The 19,876-nt window shown below is 44.0% G+C and overlaps 1 protein-coding gene across 1 annotated transcript; it reads left to right on the top strand.

Annotated features, from left to right (window-relative positions):
• Positions 1-9,122: 9,122 nt before the first annotated feature.
• On the top strand, positions 9,123-11,993 carry CLDN2 (claudin 2). Its single transcript, XM_072124232.1, has one exon. The coding sequence runs from the start codon at positions 9,393-9,395 to the stop codon at positions 10,086-10,088; it is 696 nt and encodes a 231-aa protein (XP_071980333.1). The 5' UTR covers positions 9,123-9,392; the 3' UTR covers positions 10,089-11,993.
• The last annotated feature ends 7,883 nt before the right edge of the window (positions 11,994-19,876 follow it).

Raw genomic sequence — 19,876 nt, 5'->3', positions numbered from 1 at the left:
ATGTAATATCACAACTTTACAAAGCATTGGTTCAGCCTCATCTGGAATATGCAGTTCAGTTCGGGGTAACAGTTCATATAGAGATGAAAATGGTACAAAAGAGCCAAATGGGGAATAAAATTTCTCACATGTAAAAATTACAGTCATTAGATTTTTTTTTAATGTGGAGAAAAAATGACCTAAGGGGACATGATTAATTTATATAAATGGTTAAAAGTTGGTCAATGTTAAATCACCTATAAAAAAAAAGTAAACTCTCTCCATTTGGATAAAAAATAGGATCAATTTCCAGAAGCGCCAAGTCGCCTTTAGTAGCAGGTAAAGGCTTTAAAAACGGCGTTGACGTCTTCATACAACAACCTAGCATTGATGCCTGTATATTTGTACTTCCCCCTCACTGTCCCCTTCCTCCACACACACATCATTACCCTCCGTCCTGTCCTTTGCCTTCCTTGGTTGAACATGTCATCTCCTGTAGAAGAAAACATATTTAACAATAGACTCCACATTTTTCATGTGATGTTGTTGCTAAACCATGTCTCAATCCACCAGTCATGCAGTTGGGACACCCAGTATCAATGGGTCAATGTTGTTAGAACGGGTAGTAAGAGCTCTGCTAATTAAAGTATCAGAGTTTCTAATGTTAAACTGTTAGTTCTGCAACATTGGCAATAACTATTGGTACTTTCAGATTTGTGTTGAAATAGCCTTTATCCTTGCCAATAATTAACTTGATAGTGTTATATTTTCAGATTGCATCAGTGCCATCTAGTTTCTGTGCACATTCTGATTAATCTTGCCTCGAGATGGTTATCTCAACTTGAAATCAAAGGTTTTTTTTATAGTAATTGGGTTTAAATATTTATTGCTAAATCATACAGGCTTAAATGGGTTTTCCCTTTAATCAAGTTAGGCCCTATCCACAGGATAGGATAGGGCTTAACTTGCTGATCGGTGGGGGTCTCAGTGATGAAACCCCCACAGATCACAAAAACGAGGGTCCTATGGGGTCCCAGGTAACTCAGAAGGACCCCTCGTCGCTTAAGAGATTAATGGAGCAGATGGCCGTGCGTGACCCTTCTGCTCTATACATCTAAATGGAGCCGACGGAAATTACCGAGCGTAGCGATATGTGGTATCATTAGCCCTGCCGGATAGTAACCATAAGAGCAGTTGCCAATGGAATTGAGGAGACTCCTGGAGAGGTAAGTCAAGTACTGCCACTTCAGGGGTGTTCACAAATGCAAAAAGGGAATCTGCTATCATTCCTGAAGTACATCCACAAAGCCGTCCGAGAGAGAACACGTCTGTAGACTCGAGATTTGTCTGCATTGGAGGAGTGACATTGGCAGGAGGAGTCAGAGAGAGCGGTGGGAGTGTAAGAAGTGCTCCAGGGGGTGGTTAATAACTTGTGAGGAGGTGACGCCCTACAATCTACTTCTGGCTCATTTGTATAATTTCAAAAGTTGGTTTTAGACCAAGCAGGTCATAAATAATAAATATAATTATACTGCCCGGAGCAAGAAGTGAGTGTCTCCGATTTATCTTGTTAAATTTTGAGTCAATTTTCTTTAAAGCGAACCTTCCATTTAAATTAATCCACCCAAAATAAATACTTCATAAGACTATGATAAAAAAAAGCATTGCCCTTATCCTTTCCATGGCTGCAATGTTAGTTTGTAAACTTATATGCAACTCTCCTGAGGTGAGTCAATTAATGATATGAATGGAGTCCTACATATTATATTTTACTCGCATTGTCCGGCCTCCTTGTTCCTGATTGACAGGTCTAATTGCTAGAACATGGAGATGCATGGAACTAGTACTTAGGGACCATCTGCCAATATTCAACTGCAGACATATACAGCTTTGTGTTAAATGTTTTACACAATGCTTTGTTGGAACAATGAGAGAGAGTCCATCAAGCCCTTCATGTCATGTGACAGGGTGATGTCATCTAAGGTTCTTCATCCACTAATAGTAACATCTACCCCATGCATGTATCTAATCACATGAAATTGGGGAATGCCTCCATGAAGGTTGGGGAGGAGTAGTAGTCCATGGCGGCATGCTGTGAGTTCATGCGATCAGATACATGCATGGGTAGATGCTAATATTACTGGGTAAAGGACCCTAGAAGACATCCCCCTGGTCACATGACATGAAGTGCCTAATAGTGAGGAGGAATAAGGCATAAGAAGGATTAAGTGGGAGAGTCTTTCTGAGCAGGGATTGCCCCTTTGATGCCAGGTTACATAACAAGTTGATTTTATGGGAATGTGAAGTAAACTTATTCTTTGCTAAAAGAAGAGTTACATTTAGTTAATAGGGGTCTATGGGAACCTGTTCCCTTTAACATGACCTAAAACACTCAAGTGATTATAAAATTACTTGCAGAACTAAAACAAATGCACTTAGAGGGGTTAAAGGATAAACACTTTCTGAAATGAATACTAAGCAGCAAAATGCAAGGGACTAGGGTACAATGCAGATTAAGTTCTAAATTCCAGAGAGAATTATATTAAATACAAAGTTATGATGTTATACCTGTTAACCTTTCCACTCTCCACATGCAGGGCCGTGACACTGGTATATACAGCAATGGCGTAGATCAAAGCTCCTGTGCTTGCCTATTATAGTGAGATGACAGTGGAATAATATAACTGTCACAATTGTCACATTATGAGATAAAGATATAAGGCAACAGTGGAAAATGTAGTCATGATAAAAGGAAAGTACAACCTCTCTGAATTTAGTGGTTCTAAATATCAGGAGAGATTTCCCAGTCTCATTACAGAAAATGCCACAAGTACAGCTTTGCCATTGCTTTCTGTATTTGTTGTCTCTGAGCAGATCTTTAGCCCACACGTCTTTATAGCATTGCTGATGCTCAGTGAGGTAAACAGCACTTCACATGGGTTGAGGTCAGGACAGTGACTGAGCCATTGCAACAACTACATTTATTTTTCTTTTCACCTATACTGTTGTCAAGTTTCTGTTGTGCTTGGGATCATTATTTAATGTCCCAGTTTTGGTCTCATCTGTCCAAAGCTTACTGTTTTAAAAGTTTTTTGCTTTGTTCAGATTCCAATTTGCAATTTTAAAGTGTTAAAATTTATTACATAAATGAATTATTAAATAAATTGTGCATGCTGTAATAATAGTAAATATTGCAATACAGTTTATCGTGGAGTTTATCTTGCAGTGAGCAGTATTTCACCATGTACAGCAGATATATATTGTATACAGCAGATATATATTGTCAAGGCTCGGATTTAGTGAACCCCCTGGGCCACTACGGATGATGACACAAGCGGATGATGACACCGCCGTAAAGCAGGTTGGTCTTGCTGCGGTGTCAAGGTACAGAGTCAGCAGAGTCAGGGACAAGCAGATGGTCAAGGCAGGCAGCAATGATGTGAGGTCAGGGACGGAGCAAGAGGTCAGGGATGGCAGCGGAGGAGCAAAGTCAAGAACAAGTCCGAGGTCACAACAGGAAATCAAAACACAAGCACAAGGCACAGGGAACAGCTTTCGCATCGGCAATAGCGCGAAGATCCAGCGGTGAATGCTGGGAGAAGCCGGCTTTTATCAGTTCCCTGGAGATGGCCAGCACCAATTAGCGGTGCGCTGGCCCTTTAAATTCTCGACTGGTGATGCACACGCCTTATGAAGCGGGTACGCGCGGCGGGCTGCCGGAGCAGGAACACGGACAGGTAAGGCACAGAGGGGAGCCGGGGGCCGCAGGGAGGCACGGGTGTGTCTGCGACCTGGAACTTGGGTTCGCGGGGACACCTGTGACATATATATACATACATTAACATGTATACATAAAAAATATTCCCCAACTTTGCCATTCATCCACCACTTCAGGCAGTAGTCCTGTTTCCTCTCCTCCCTCTCTCCCTTCATTTGATACAACAGTAAACGGTGGGAGTCCTACTCTGATTTTCTAGGTATCCCAGTATGGGACTATATTATACTTTGATTATATAAAAGACCATAATGTAATGCTAGTTATATTTAAGATATTATTGTTATTGTTGCATATGTGATAGCACAGTGGCTAGATCGCTAGTTTAGTAATAATAAGTGCTTCCTTTTATGACTTCACATTATCTGTAAAAAAAACTGTAAATGTGCCCCCATGGAAAGTGTCAGGTACAAAGGGCTTTGCACTGCACTTTAGTCAGACAGTGCATATTCTTCATGGCTAAAACGGTTTGCAGAGGTATTTAAGAAGTATCTTTGTGCGATTATGGCGCACGTGACCCTTTTGTGGTGCAGTTGCGCTAGCCTCCATCCGACACAAATTAGCGGGTGTTCTGTCAGATGGTCTGACTAATTCAGACTGTACCGGATTTAACTTTAAAATTGTGTCGCACGCCCTATGTTAAAGATGGACCACAAAATTGATGGTGAACTCTGCACAATCATGCAGCATTACATATGGATGATGCACTTTTGGTGAACTCCAGTGACTCTGTAAGTAAATGTGCCCCAATATGTTTTGTTTACTAACTGGCAAATGTTTAAAAATCTAATAAAAAGATATTTGAAAAGAAAAAGAGAATATTTCACTTGCTAATTCAGTTCTTTAAAGAGATATGTCTATCCAGCCAGTCACTAGAAACTGTATCATGGCTGCTGTGTCAGGGAAAGCCGATTTATATACACTTCTAAAAGCAGAAATAAAGAACGGGGAAAATGGACAAAGAACATTTTGTTGTGATAAATAATATGACTAAATTTACTATTATTATCTGCCCTAATATTTTATGCAACTTGGCTTAAAGTTTAGGTACTCTTTGTTCCTCCAATGCCTTTATATTGACCTAACTTACCGTAAATGTTTTAAAATTGTACCTATTCCTTTTAATGACATTTGTAATAATGCCCATCATAAGGACCCATCAGGTCCTTGCTTTTAATGCAGCTGAAAGTTCTGATCATGGGAGTTTGCCTCTTAGATACATAGAGACTGTGCTATCTATGTGCTTCATGGTGAGCGGGACCTTCAGTGAAGCATCAGTACTCTTACAGACGTGGTTGCAAAGTACCAATTTTATTTATTTCCCCAGAGCTTTCATCAGTAGATGTACATTAGGCTGTGCAAGAGGTGTGTAGCCAAAGTGTTTTTTACTTACTTATTAATACACACATCAAATAACCGCATATCAAAGTCCCTTGTGGGGTAAAGAAACTGTTAAAAATGTTTTAAAATGTTCTGTGAATGTTAGAAAAAACAAGTTAGGAAAAAAGCAAATAAAACTGTGAAATCTGGCACATAGTTGTTATTGATGCCTCTGTAAAGACCTGAGATACACAAATGTCATGGTGTTTAACCTGCAGAGAGAACATTGCTGTAAGCTCCTCATCCCATAGAATACATTTATCATATTATTTATTTCACACGGCAAGTTACTGTAACTATGCAGCGCGAAAAACAAGGACAAAGTTGCCATCGTGTGTCACTGGTGTCTCCGTGACCCATGTTCCGAGTCGCAGGCACACCGGTGCTCGCTCCGGTCCCCAGCTCCCCTCTGTACTTCCTTACCTCTCCACGCTCCTGCTCCGGATCCAGCAGGATCACCATCCCTGCCTCCTAGGACGCACGTGAACCCGGAGCTTGAAGATGTAAAGGGGCAGCGCACTGCTAATTGGTGCTGCCCATTCCCAGGAAATCTGATAAAGCCGGCCATTTCCTGCATTCCCGCCAGATCTTCGTGCTTCATGCCTCAGAGAAAGCTTGTTTCGTTGCCTAGGGCCTGTCTGCTGATTTCCCATTGTGACCCTGGTTCCATTCCTGACTTTGACTCCGTGCTGTCTTTCCTGACCTTCTGCTTTGTTCCTGACGTTGATCCTGTGCCGCCTGTCTCTACCTCCTGCCTGTCCCCGACCACGATTCTGCCTCACGACTTTGTACCACGCCCTGGCCACCACGGCAGACAAAGTTGCGCCTGTCGAGAGACCTGGTGGTACCCGGCCGCTTGGTCTGTATATGCCTTTATATGTGTCCCTGTCGTCCTCTGTTATTCCTCTGGGTAATGTGCAATACTTGTTTCTAAGCAAATACCTTGACTTGTTCTGACTAGACCTTCTATACCTCTATGCAGGATACTGTGATCTATTTATCATCTATATTTAGTTATTTGACCATCGGTGGACTTTTTCTGTGTATGTCCTGTGTCATTTTAAATGGATTTGTTTTAATTGTTCTAATAAAGTGTTATTTTATGCATACACTTTGGTTTTTGTTTCCTCTTTTTATGTGGTATTACCTGAGACCTGTAAAGTATGAGATTCAACGTTTATGTTTTTTTAATGTAATTTCATAGTCTAACCTTGAGGCAAATTTGCTGGGTCAGTTATTCCTTGGAAGATTGTCAACTGGCTTGCATCTTTTCCACTTTCCACTTCATGATGGATTTAATTTGTTCTCCAAGATCTTTGTCTTTAGTCCATGACAATATGTTAACACATTCCCAAGTGCTCCAGAGAGCAAACTGACAGAACTTTGACTTTTATAGAGGTGGTCACACTTTCTGTTGCTGATGAGTTACTAAAGGGTATTAGATTACCATCAACAGGCTCCAACTGTTTTCCCATAGAAACCGTAAAGTTGCACTTAATTATTTATACTACTTTGCCATTTTGACCCAGTGCTTAGTAAGTAGAGTTGAAAATAAAAATGAAATTACGCCTAATACATAAATATTTTCATTTTCTTATAACTGCATATCTTGGAGTACTTAGGAACTGATGATTTTGGACACCTTGGACATGAGACATGTAGACAGTGTAGAAAGTATACCAGCACTGGTGCAGTATGCTCTATTTGGCAAAATTCATGTTTGGGTGATTTCCATGCTTTGGTATTCTTTCCTTTTTTTTTGCTGTAGTATACTATGGTTGCAACAACACTAATTTTTCTTTTTCAAATGCACAATACCCTAGATATGGGGGCACATTTACTTACCCGTCCCGTCGATCCCTGCTGTGCATTGTCCGATGCGGATTCGGCCCGATTTCCTGCATCCGTCGCTTCCCCCGCTGAGGTCCGCCGGAGTTCACCTTCTTCTTCCCTATACATGTGAGTGCTGATCTTGTGACACAATTTCTTTTTTAAATTCCAGGGTTTGTCCGAATCAGTCGGGTTGTCCGGCGTCCAGGCCCCCCTATTTGTGTTGCATGCAAGCTGGCACCAATGCGCCACAATCCAATCACACGCACCAAAAACCAAGGGCACTTCAGGGCAAAACGGTAAAAAGTCGGGAAACCCGACGAAAGTGCGCTGTTCAGGCCCTTAGTAAATGTGCCCCATTTGTGTATTTCAAATAGATTTATATATAACAAAAATATTGTAAAAACAAATTTAAAATTAAGTGAATTCAATTGCATTTTTACACATTTTTGCCATCCTTATGCAACCTCAAGGCTGCCATAAATTTTTAGTGGACTGCAATCTACACACAGTGGGGCAGATTTACTTACCCGGTCCATTCGCGATCCAGCGGCGCGTTCTCTGCTCTGGATTCGGGTCCGGCCGGGATTTATGAAGGTAGTTCTTCCGCCGTCCACCAGGTGGCGCTGCTGCGCTGAAAGTCATCTCATCGCGCCGGAATGCACCACCTCGGACCAGGTGAAGGTAAGCGCTCCCCAAGCGACACTTTTTCGGTTTTTAAATGCGGCGGTTTTTCCGAATACGTCGGGTTTTCGTTCGGCCACGCCCCCCGATTTCCGGCGCGCGCATGGCGCCGCCGATGCGCCACAATCCGATCGCGTGCGCCACAATCCCGGGGCAATTCAGGTACAATCGGCGCAAATCGGAAATATTCGGGTAACACGTCGGGAAAACGCGAATCGGGCCCTTAGTAAATGACCCCCAGTTTCTTTAAAAGTTATACTCACTGGGGCACATTTACTTACCGGTCACTGGAGTTCACATAAAGTGCATAATTTGTGTTTCATGGAAGCCAGTGCAGCTGTGCCACAAAAGGGTTGCATGCACCACAATCCCAGCAAACACTTCCTTAATGCGTGTGCAAGCCGTTTTAACCTCGAAAACGGTGCACAGTCCTACAAAAGTGCATGCGCGACCCTTAGTAAATGAGGCCCACTGGGTCTATTGTTCAATTCGTCACATGACGTAAAGTGTAGCGCTTGTGACCTGATCTTGCCCACAATGCTGCAGAGCCAAACAGGTAAGACACCAAATTCCATGTTCTTCCAGTATCCCAAAAGGTGACAGTCTGAGACATATAAATAGAGCTTCGCCCAGGGTTCAGAGGCTGCCAGCTAGAAATAATCCTAAACTGTCACCCACAGCTGATTCACAGATCTCCCCCTTAACATTGTGTCCCACAGATAACCTTATTGCAGTGCATCATCCACAGATCACCCCATACCTCTGTGTCATCGGCAGATCCCCATAACAGTCCATCATCTACAAACCCATCACAACAGTGCATGATCTATGGATTATCCATAGATCCTTTCCTAACGATGAGTTATCTACAAATCCTCCATAAGTGCACCATTCACAGATCCCCCATAACTGGTCATCATGCACAGTTCCCTCATAAGTTTGTCATCCACAGATCCCCCTAAACAGTGCACAATTGACAAATTACCCCATAACAGAGCATCATCCTCCGACTCCCACCTGCTTCGGAACCCATGGAAAAAATGTTTTAATGTAACTGATAACATCTTGACCCACAACATGTCACCACTTTCTTGTAATTATTATCAATGTCATTCTTATTAGATATGGGAATAATACTGGTTACGTTGAACATCAAAACATATTTTGTCATAGTTTTTGAGTTCTTGTAAAAAAGTTAAAAGCCACCCAAGCTATTAAGTGGTGTGATGTATTGCAGAGATAGCTTGTTTAAAGAGATACTACATGGGGAATATTGTAAGGTGGAGGTGGGTTGCACAATGCCAGTAGATTTCTTTGTTGCCCTGGCAGGAGATCACAGCTCTGGGGCGGGGGTCTGTTTGATTTCTATGTTGCACAGATAACACGGTCAAGGAGCATTTTGCAAATCAATTGGTGTTGGTGAATATTTAACCCCCCAGCCAACTCCAGCTTTCTCTCAGCCTCCTCCTTTCATTCAGTCCTTACCTCCTCATTTTTAATCTCAATATAAACCGGACTCAACGTGACATTGAATGCACACAGCTGGAAGCAACTCACAGCCTTGTAATTATACGGAGCGGAATAAAATTCCTGGCAGAACTAAAGTACAACATACATGAAGGTTGCTCCGAAGAGCATGTTTTACCTGGAGAAGACTTATGCAAAAACATACATTTACTGGTGACAAGCCGAGAATAAGTAACCTGTCAGCTCATCATTGACCAGAAAAATCCCAAAAAGGAACATGACTTCGGTAGGGCTGCAGATGATGGGATACTTCATGGCAGTCCTGGGTCTGATTGGCACAGTCATTACTACGCTATTACCTGACTGGAAGGTTAGTTCTTATGTTGGGGCCAGTATTGTGACTGCCGTTGGCTTTAGTAAAGGGCTGTGGATGGAATGTGCTGTTTTTAGCACAGGTATCACCCAATGTGATATATATAATTCAATGCTGGGACTACCACAGGAAACCAAGGCTGCCCAAGCCCTCATGATCACATCTTGTGTAGTTTCCTCAGTCGCCACCCTATTCACCGTTTTTGGCATGAAATGTACTATTTTTAACCAAGATAGTCCAGGTAAAGATAAGTTGGCAATAACTGGTGGAGCTGTCTTTATTTTTGGCGGCGTTATATGTATGGTGCCCATATGCTGGAATTTGCACACTATTCTTCAAGACTTTTACAACCCATTGCTTCCTGATGCCCAGAGGTACGAACTTGGATCTGCCCTCTATCTTGGCATTGTCTCTTCAATATTCTCGGTGCTGGGTGGATCAATTCTCTGTGCCTCTTGCCCACCAAAGGAACCTGATCAAAGCTTTTACAGTAGGTATCAGAGTAAAGCTCTGATGGCAGATAAAGGACAAAAAGCTGCCAGCACGACACAGACTTCTAAGAGAGAGATGAACGGCTACAGTCTTACAGGCTATGTATAAATATATCCAGGTGGGACAAGTGGCAGTGCTCCACCTTGAAATGGGCGATACATGGGAGATTTATGCGTTAAGCTACATGGACTATGTGTGAACAACCACCAAAATAAGAAAAAAAATGTATTGCTGAAATACAGACATTTTACTGTTATATATGGACTAGGACTTGGGTGTACTGCACAATGACTTGGCTGCGTAATGTATTGGATACGCATTGTACATCATGTGGTGGAAACATTCCTGTATGGCTGAAAAATATCAGCAGCAATGAACTGTGATTATATTAAAAACTGAGATTTTTTTTCCAAAATAATCAGCGTAATATACACCCTTCAAAATAAATTTTTCCTCATTTTGCGTTTGCGTTTACGACTCCAATGTATAAAATAGAAATCACAATAAGTAAATCGCAAATCACTGTCCGTCAAGGTAGTTTTATTATTGGATGTGGTGTGTTTAGAGCAAACAATGAATGTAACAGAAGAATATAGCCGTAGATAAGGTACAGCATTACCGCACACTTCAATGTTGCTATCGGATCTATTTGCATATTTCATCAGAACCATTCGTTATATGATTTTTTTTGCTATAAATTATAGCCATGTTCATAGTTAGAGTTTAATTTATATGTGAACTGTTGTTTAAAGATGTGTTATTGTTAGCATATAATGCAGGTATATTGTATCTAGAGTGTTATACAGTATGAGGCAGATTTACGTACCCGGTCCAGTCGCGATCCAGTAGCGCGTTCACCGACGCTGATTCGGGTTCTGCCGGGATTCACTAAGGTTGTGTGCCCGATATCTACCAGGTGTCGCTGCTGCGCTGAAGTCCGCCGGAATTCACCTCCTCCGTCCCGGTTTTGCAACACAATTTTTTTTTTAAATTCAGCGTTTTTTCTGAATATGTAGGGTTTTCCAACAGCCACGCCCCCTGATTTCTGGCGCGTGAAAGCCAGCGCCGATGTGGCACAATCCGATCGTGTGCGCCAAAATCCCAGAAAAATTCTGCAGACCCTGCGGAAAAATGTGATTTGGACCCTTAGTAAATGTGCCCTTATGTGTATATAAAGATTTTGAAAAGGGAAGTCAAATTCTGCATTTACGAAAAAAACTTGTGAACTGCTTGAATGTTTGAAAGTGAAATATTTATGTCAATAAATATAGTGAATAATTTGCTATCGCACATCACTCCTTGTTTTCTTGATTAGCTTTGCAGCATAATTTTGACACAATATAATTAGACACAATATGATTATTAAATACAGTTTTGTGTTACAACCTCTTGTTCTGTACAATAAAATAACGGAATAATTAACTAAATTGCAAACAGACTAAGGTACAAATCAAGGTACAAGATATATTACGTTTGAGCATTATCTAGCAAATCGTTTCCTGTACACATAAATTATATTGAAAAAAGTATTTGTTATGCAAGATTATACAGCTCAGGCAATGGTACAACAATTTAGCAGACAAAGGCAGACTAAAGGGATAATTGTTTGGCTATTGCGGGATATTGGAAATGCACTACCTGCAGTGAACTTGCCCTTGTGGCCTGGCCTAATACAATCCCATAAAACTCACACAGACAAATACATATTTTGCTGTTTAAATCAGTTGTAACTACTGACTCCTCTCTAGGATGGTCTCTCCTGGTCTTTGTCCTATTGGACCCCGTCAGAAACAGAACTTCTCCTGTCCATGACTCATTGCTTTGCTGCAGAATCCCACCCCCATGTTTTCAGCTTCTTTCAGCACACATCCACACTGTGCTACTAAAAATATCACAGTCACTTACAGTGTTGTGTCCCCTGGATAACAACTATGTCTAACATTGTGCTCCTAAATAATGCAAATAACTATATTTTATTGATGCCCTGGGGGTAAATTGTTTTGTATATAGTGTCCCAGCAAATGTTACACACAGTTAGAGATAGGCTTAATGTTACAGTTACATACGTACATTACGAGAGTCATGCTCTTACAAGTTGCTAGATCCTCAGTTGCATTGCATACAGCACAATACAGGTTAACATGACCACTGAATACATTATTATGTAGTGCTCTCTGACTGTATATATACTTTACCCAAAAAATATATACACAGCTTCATTATATACATATACATAGTCCCTACAATTTCAATACACAAAGATATCCACACAACAATAACATTTACAGGACACCTCTGAATTAATAAACTACAGTGCCTCCCTATGAAATATGCCCTCTCATCACCCTCAAAATTATTTCGATTTTGGTACTGATCAATCCCCCATGTCTGTCAGTGATCTCTTGGCGGGCTCTTCTCCTGGGTTTGCTGTCATGCTCCTTCCACAGAGAGATACCTTTCTAGCCTTTCATTATGAGAGACATTCCATCTCATACGGTAGCCAGTTTTACTAGCTCTGATTTCATTTGTAGAATATGGACCCCAAAAATAATCCCAGATGTGGTCTGACATGGGATTTATGCATGTAGTATTAAATATTGACCCCTGCAGTGGTCTGGACTCTCGTGATAGGGATGTAATATTACCACTGTACAAGGCAATGGTTCGGCCTCACCTGGAATATGCTATCCAGAGCTGGAGAGGGTTCAACGTAGAGCCACAAAAATGATAAGGGGTATGGAGGGTCTCAGTTATGAGGAAAGATTAAAACAACAAAATTTATTTAGTCTGGAAAAGAGACGACTATGAGGGGACATGATTCATCTATATAAATATATAAATGGTCCATAGAAAAAATACGGTTGTAAGTTGTTCCAGACTAAATCAAATTAAAAGACGAGGGGGCACTGTCTCCTTCTGGAGAAAACAAGTTTTAATCACCAGAGGCGACAGGACTTTTTTACTATGAGAACTGTCACTCTGTGGAATAGCTTGCCTCAGGCGCTGGTCACAGCAGGGACAGCAGAGAGCTCCAACAAGGGTCTAGATGCCTTTTTACACCTAAATAACATTGATGGTTATGTTATATATGTTATATATGTTTCCCCTAAATCCCTTTCTCATACAATCCCTTCCCTTCCTTGGCTGAACTTGATGGACATGTGTCTTTTTTTCAACCGTATAAACTATGAAACTATGATACTATGTTACATTCTAGTCTCAAATCTTTTGCAGCCTCAAACAGGTTTTCCTCCAGGTTTGCCCTTCTTAGCTCTATGCGTCTTCCCATCAATTCTGGCCAAATGAAGCTAAGCATCTCCACAGCATGATGCTGTCTACACCACTTCATGATGGGGATGGTGTGTTCAGGGTGATGTGCAGTTTTGTTTTTTTCTCCACACATAGCATATAGGGTTTAGGCAGGGTCAGACTGGGATGCCTGCAACCCACCAATGAAAATGATTCTGGGAATTTCTAGGCAACAGGGCCGGGGGGAAATGAAGAATAATGACATACTTTTCTCTCTTCCATTGTAAGGTTCTTGGTATGTACAATGATGCTGGGGATGGTAAATAATTAGCCATGGTTTCCTCCTGGTGGCTAGGCTGTGGCTAGGGATGGAAGTGTCAGAATTTATATTACTAATTAAAGGAATCAGCCCCTCATGTTTTATGTAATGTGTGGTTAAGTGTGGGGGCAGGATATTAGTCAATTTAACAGTTTAAGGACTCCTTTGACATCCTCCTTCAGGTCCCTCTGTCCTCCCTCAGACTCCTCTGTCCATCTTCTCCAAGCTCCTCTGTCTTCCTTTAGACACAGTTTGTCCTCCTCTAGGCCCATCTGTCCTCCTCCAGGCTCCTCTGTCCTCCTACAGACCCCCCTGTCCTCCTACTCCAAGCCTCCAGTCCTCCTCCAAAATCCTCTGCCCTCCTGCTTCAGACCCTTCTGTCTTCATCCTCCAGTCCCCCAGTCCTCCTCCAGACTCTTCTGCCCTCTTCTAAAACTCCTATGTCCTCCTAAATCAAGTTCCTCTGTCCTTCTTCAGGGCTCTCTGTCCTCCTCCAAACTCCTCTGTTCTTCTCCGTCAGACCCCTCTGCCCTCCTCTTTTAGACCCCTATGTCCTCCTCCAGACTCCACTGTCCTCCTTCAGGTCCCTCTCCCCCTTCTCCAGGCTTCTTGTCCTCCTCCAGACTAGTCAATCCTCTTCCTCCTCCAAACACCTCTGTCCTCCTCCTTCAGGCCGCCTGTCCTCCCCCAGATTCCTTTGTCCTCCTTCAGGCCCCTCTGTCTTTTTCCTTCAAGCCCCCTGTCCTCTCCATGACTCCTCTGTCCTTCTTCTCCAAGTTCCTCTTTATTCTTTTAGACACCCTTTATCCTCCTCCATGCCCCTCTCTCGTCTTCCAGACCCCCCTGTCCCCTCCAGACTTCTATGTCCTCCTCCAGGGCCCTTGTCCTCCTTCAAACTCCTCTGTCCTCTTCCTCCCCCAGACTCAGGTGGCAGCCTAATCGTGTCTTATGGCGACAGAGGCACCTGCCATAAATGTTTTATTTGCACTAATATATATAGATAAAAAATTTTGGATTACACAAGGTCTCTCCGATTTATTGCCCCTGCCATAAAGCCAGGTTTCAGGGTATCCCCCGGTGGGCCAGTCTGACATTGGTTTAGGTCAAAAAACTAAATTTTGGTTTCATCTAAGGTGAGCATCTTTCCCCATGGGCTTGCTGTCTCTAGTACGAAGCTGTTTGCAAACTGGATTTTATATACCTTAACCCCTTCCCGACCCCTATTACTGTACGAATCGGATGCGGGTACATGGGGAGGGTTCACGGGCTGAGCCCTCTCCATAGTGGTAAGTCTTTGCTGCATATTGCGGCAAAATGACACCACCCACAGCTCCGTACACCAAAGTATGAAAAAGTTATTAGCGCCAGAAGATGGCAAAATCAAAAAAAAAAATTTTGTACAGGAGGTTTTAATTTTTGTAAATGTATGAAAACATTATAAAACCAATACAAATTTGATGTCCCCATGATCACACCGACCCAAAGAATAAAGTAGACATGTCATTTGGGGTGCACAGTGAAAGTGGTACAATCCAAGCCCACAAGAAAACGTTCAAATGTGTTTTTTCACCATTTTCACTGCATTTTAAAAAAATTTCCCGCTTTCCAGTACACGGTATGGAATATTCAATACCATCACTATGAAGTGCAATTTGTTACACAAAAAACAAGCCATCACACAGCTCTTTACGTGTAAAAATAAAAAAGTCATAGATTTTTCGAAGGTGGGGAGTGAAAAATGGAAATTAAAAAACAAAAAGGGCCAGGTCTTTAAAGGGTTAAAACATGGCTTTCTAGAATGACTTCCTTAAATGCCAGATTTGTCCTTTGCACACAATCTACCCTATGAACTGTGGATCTCTGCAGCTCCTCCAGAGTGACCTTGGGCCTCACGACTGCTTCTATAATTTGTGCTTTCCTAGCGCTGTCGGTTATGTGAAAGCCCATGTCTTGGTAGGTTGGCAGTTGTACCATACTCCATCCATGGATAAAGGGTTATACAATGCCCTATCTGTTGCTCAGAGAATGGGTTATTTTTTTTTTAATATAACCCTTCAATTCTCTTTGCCACTACTTTGTCTCTGAGCTGTTTGGTGTGTTCCATGGTTTTCACGATGCTGTTTGCTAGTAAATGCAGTTGTACTCTATTTACTAATTAGTTGACTTGTAAAGGGAATTGGACACTACATTTTTGTACATGGGGCATAACACATATGAAGGCCACACTTTTGAGTTTTTTTAATTTGCAAATATTTTCACAAACAGGTATAATTTTCTTATACCGTATTTTTCGGACTATAAGGCACACAAAAAATCCTTTGATTTTCTCAGAAATCAAAGGTGCGCCTTATAGTCCAGTGCGCCATATATATGAACCGTTTGGGTCGCTCTTTGACCCATGAGAACTAGGTACATATATTTGCTGTACCTTTTTAGTGTTTTTATTGTATTCTTGTCTTGTCTTGTTTTGATTATTATCTAATAAAAACTATATTTGTACATTGGTCCAGTATATGCATCCATCTTTTCTGGTGTTTATTACTTATATTTGAACCGTACTTACAGGCAACAGCTGCCTTGAACTGTGAAAAGGTCTGCCACCTGCTGGTCATTCATCCTTATAATCAGGTGGGCCTTATAATCCGGTGCGCCTTAAATATGAATCTAGACATTTAAGCAGGCATTTATTGATGGTGCGCCTTATAATCCGGTGCGCCTTATAGTCCGAAAAATATGGTACTTCAAAAATATGTGATACTTTTTGTTGTCACATAAATGACAATATTGTGGCCACCAACTGTATATTTCCAGCAAGCAGTCCATGCCCCGGAACACCCGACTTACAGGCGACCCCTAGTTACAAACGGACCTGTGGATGTTGGTATTTTACTGTACTTTATCCTTAGGCTACAATAAACAGCTATAACAGTTATTAAATGTGTCTGTAATTAAGATTTATTGTTAATCCTGGTTCTTGTGACAATCCAACATTTTTATAATCCAATTGTCACAGAGACCAAAAAAAATTTGTCTGGAGCGGCAATTATAAAATATACAGTTCCGACTTACATACAAATTCAACTTAAGAACAAACCTACAGAACCTATTTTGTACGTAACCTGGAGACTGCCTGTATAATAACAGATGTATAAAGTACATGTACTCACCCTGTACTCACCTTGTACTCACCTTGTTCTCACCTTGTACTCACCTTGTTCTCACCTTGTATTAACCTTTTTCTCACCTTGTACTAACGTTGTTCTCAACTTTGAACTCACCTTGTTCTCACCTTGTACTCACCTTGTTCTCACCTTGTACTCACCTTGTTCTCACCTTGTACTCACCTTGTTCTCACCTTGTACTCACCTTGTTCTCACCTTGTACTCACCTTGCCAAGTAAACAAAGATGATGATTTTTACTTATTTAGCTTCAATGAAGAACCATGGCTAATGAGACTCATCTGTAGGTAAATATACATTTTTGATGTTTAGTTTTTCTGAGGGACACGTATGTAGAGATTTTATACACTAAATCGCTGGTCTATAAGGTATTGTGGGTAGTTTCTTGTTTCAAATCTAGTTACACCCTCAGTAGTTACAGTCATTGAATGTGCAACACCCTCGCCAATGCAAGTGGCGAGGTAGTGCTTGCGAATGAGCCCCACAGCATGTCATCACATAACACAGGGGACATTGCAGTGGTTAATCCTGCCTGGCAAGGCAGAAGTTAAATGTAATGTGTGATGTAAAAGCATAACAACCAATCACATGTATTGCATTCTGTTTCTGTAAGCTGAGAGGTAACTGGAGGAGCAGCCACCACCTGACCAAGGAGAGTTACAAAACCCCTTGCTCAGAATGTTCTCGAGGAGTCTCTCTCAGGAGAGAGAAGAGAGCAGTCTCTCCCACAAGGGAGAAGAGACCGGTCCTGGTCAGACCTGAGGGTCTGCAGGACACCAGCTAGAGTTCTAGTCAGTCAGCACACCAGACCCAGAGCAGGAAGAGCCTAGCCCCTGCCTGAAGAGGGAAGTTAGGAATTAGTGTAGTGAGGAAAGGGGTATCATCCTACCTTTAAGGGTGATACCTGAAGCCCCTGAGAACAAGCTGAAGCATCCTACTAGGACACAGCTGCCTCCCAGCCTGCCATCTGCATCCAGGCTGGTGCTCTACTCCTGCGGCTCCCTCCAAGTACCTCTCCAGCACTCTACCAATTTGTTCACGGCATGTTGCTGAAGTTCCTGCGGTTCCAATAAAGAACTGTAAGTTGTTTTCTTCAACCTTTGCCTCCGTCTGGTCCCTGCTACTACAACTACCATCATCACCGGCACCCTGTCCACCACACAGAGACTCACACTCGGGACATTAAGGGGTTGCCCCAGGGAGATCCGCTATAGCAGCCGCTCCCTCATCATTTCTTGCCAACACCACCCTGCTGGAGACCTGCCAGGCTGTAGGACAGCCCTCCGGTTCCCCCGTACCAAGCACCGTGACACAAGCGTGCTTAGGCCGCAACCGCCAGCCACTCCGGTACCGCGGGCCCAGGCCGTCACCAGGCCTCACCTCAAGGGCTAGGCCCCGGTGGGGGATGTTGCAAGTGGCGTCACGAACAGGATATTTACTTCTGTGCCTTATTACGGCCTTAAAGACTATCCTTTATTACAAAAACTGTACTGCCTAACCCTGCTGCCATTCGAGTATAGGCCCAAGTGACTTTGTGTGTTTCTGCATTGGACTGTGTTACTGCTGCCACGTGCTGTCGAGCGCCGCTCCAGCACACAGGAGGTTAATCCCTGCACGAACTGTACCAGCTCTGCTACATCGAGATTTTACCTCAGAGAATCTGTGGCGCAGCAAGTAATTCCAGCCCGCCAAAATCTTCACTGGCGGGAAACCCAGACGACGCACCAAGCTCCACCCACGCACGAAGGGCGCGAACCCCGCCTCCTGTGGCGCAGGAAAAATTAGAGCCCGCCACAGTTCTTGGCGGGAAGAACTTGGACTCCTCCCCCTGGCGCGACGCGGACTTCCTGCCCCGTCTCAGAGAAACGCCAGAACTCATGCGGATTTTGGACAGTGAGGACTGCATCATGTGGGGTCCTCCGCTACTTCCCTCTGTGGAGCGTCCGGAGTTCTATGAGATGTTCGAGTCCATGGTCGTGGTTTCTGCACAGCCGGTCCGGAGGCCCTTTGCTGGGCATCGGCTGCACCGAGGAATGACCCGGGCCTTCGTCACCAGGAGGTACGTCCAAACGGTGACGGAGTACCAGCTGCATCCCGGGCGGATCCTCATGCCTCTCCCGGTGGCCAGGCCGATGCCCCGGGCCCACGTGGAGGCACCACGTGGTGAGGCCCCGACTCCGGTCGAGCCCGCGCCTGGGCCTATTGCCGCGGCTCCACCAGCTGCGAGGCCTGCTGTACCTGCTACTCGGCCTGCCAGCCCTGCTGAGATGGTTCCAGATCCTCCGGCTGCTCCTGCTCCTGTTCCGGCACCTGCCCGACCCACGAGGAGATCCGAGCCTGCACCGGAGCCACGGGCCCCAGCACCGGCACCTCCGCAGCCTCGAGGCCGAGGTGAGGCCACCCGCCAGCGACTCCGGGACGCTGTCTCGGAGCAACGCCGTCGTGAGAAGGAGGCTCAGCGGTATATGGCCGGCCGGTCTGCAGCTGGAGCCTGGGTGGAAAAGAACCGCACCACCGGCATGGTCCGGTACTTTGACAAGAAACGCGGCTATGGCTTCGCCACGCAGGACTACACCGGACGGGAAGTCTTTATACCCCGCCGGTCCGTCAAGAGGCCTGATCTGCCGGAGAGCCAGCACAACTTGAAGCCGGGCGAGTGCATTGAGTTCTCCCTGCAGGAGGGTCCCCGAGGACCGTGGGCGGCTGGGGTGATCCGGATCCCTGACTCAGATGAGGACCGCTACTTCCCGTACGAGGACGACGAGTGGCCGGAGTCTCCAGACACTTCCTCCTCTTCGGCTGCGAGTCCACAGGCGGTGACCCACGTGAATGCCCCATCCACGATAATCGTGAGTACGGGTCCCATTGCCATCCATGGGCCGGGCATGATACAGGGCGCCACCCCCGCTGTCTCCCCTGCTGGGAGCCTGACTAGGTCCCGTAGCTCCTCTGTGGGAGAAGACGTCCCGGCTGGCGAACCTTGTCCGGAGGTTTCGTCTAGGCCCGCATCTCCCCTTGCTGGTTACCAATGGGGTGATGACCTGGCCCCGGAAGAACCGGAGCTGGAAGGAGCCTCGGCGCTGCCGCAGGCCCCCATTTATGTACTGCTGGACCCCTCTGTGGTCCCTGGCTCAGTTGAGCCCCCGGC

This window comes from Engystomops pustulosus, chromosome 9, assembly GCF_040894005.1.
Source record: "Engystomops pustulosus chromosome 9, aEngPut4.maternal, whole genome shotgun sequence".
NCBI classification, from domain to species: domain Eukaryota; kingdom Metazoa; phylum Chordata; class Amphibia; order Anura; family Leptodactylidae; genus Engystomops; species Engystomops pustulosus.
This window is presented reverse-complemented; position numbering and strand designations above follow the sequence as displayed.

Bases quoted from the DNA above. Each gene is read 5' to 3' on its own strand.
- CLDN2 (XM_072124232.1), top strand. From the start codon at position 9,393: ATGACTTCGGTAGGGCTGCAGATGATGGGATACTTCATGGCAGTCCTG.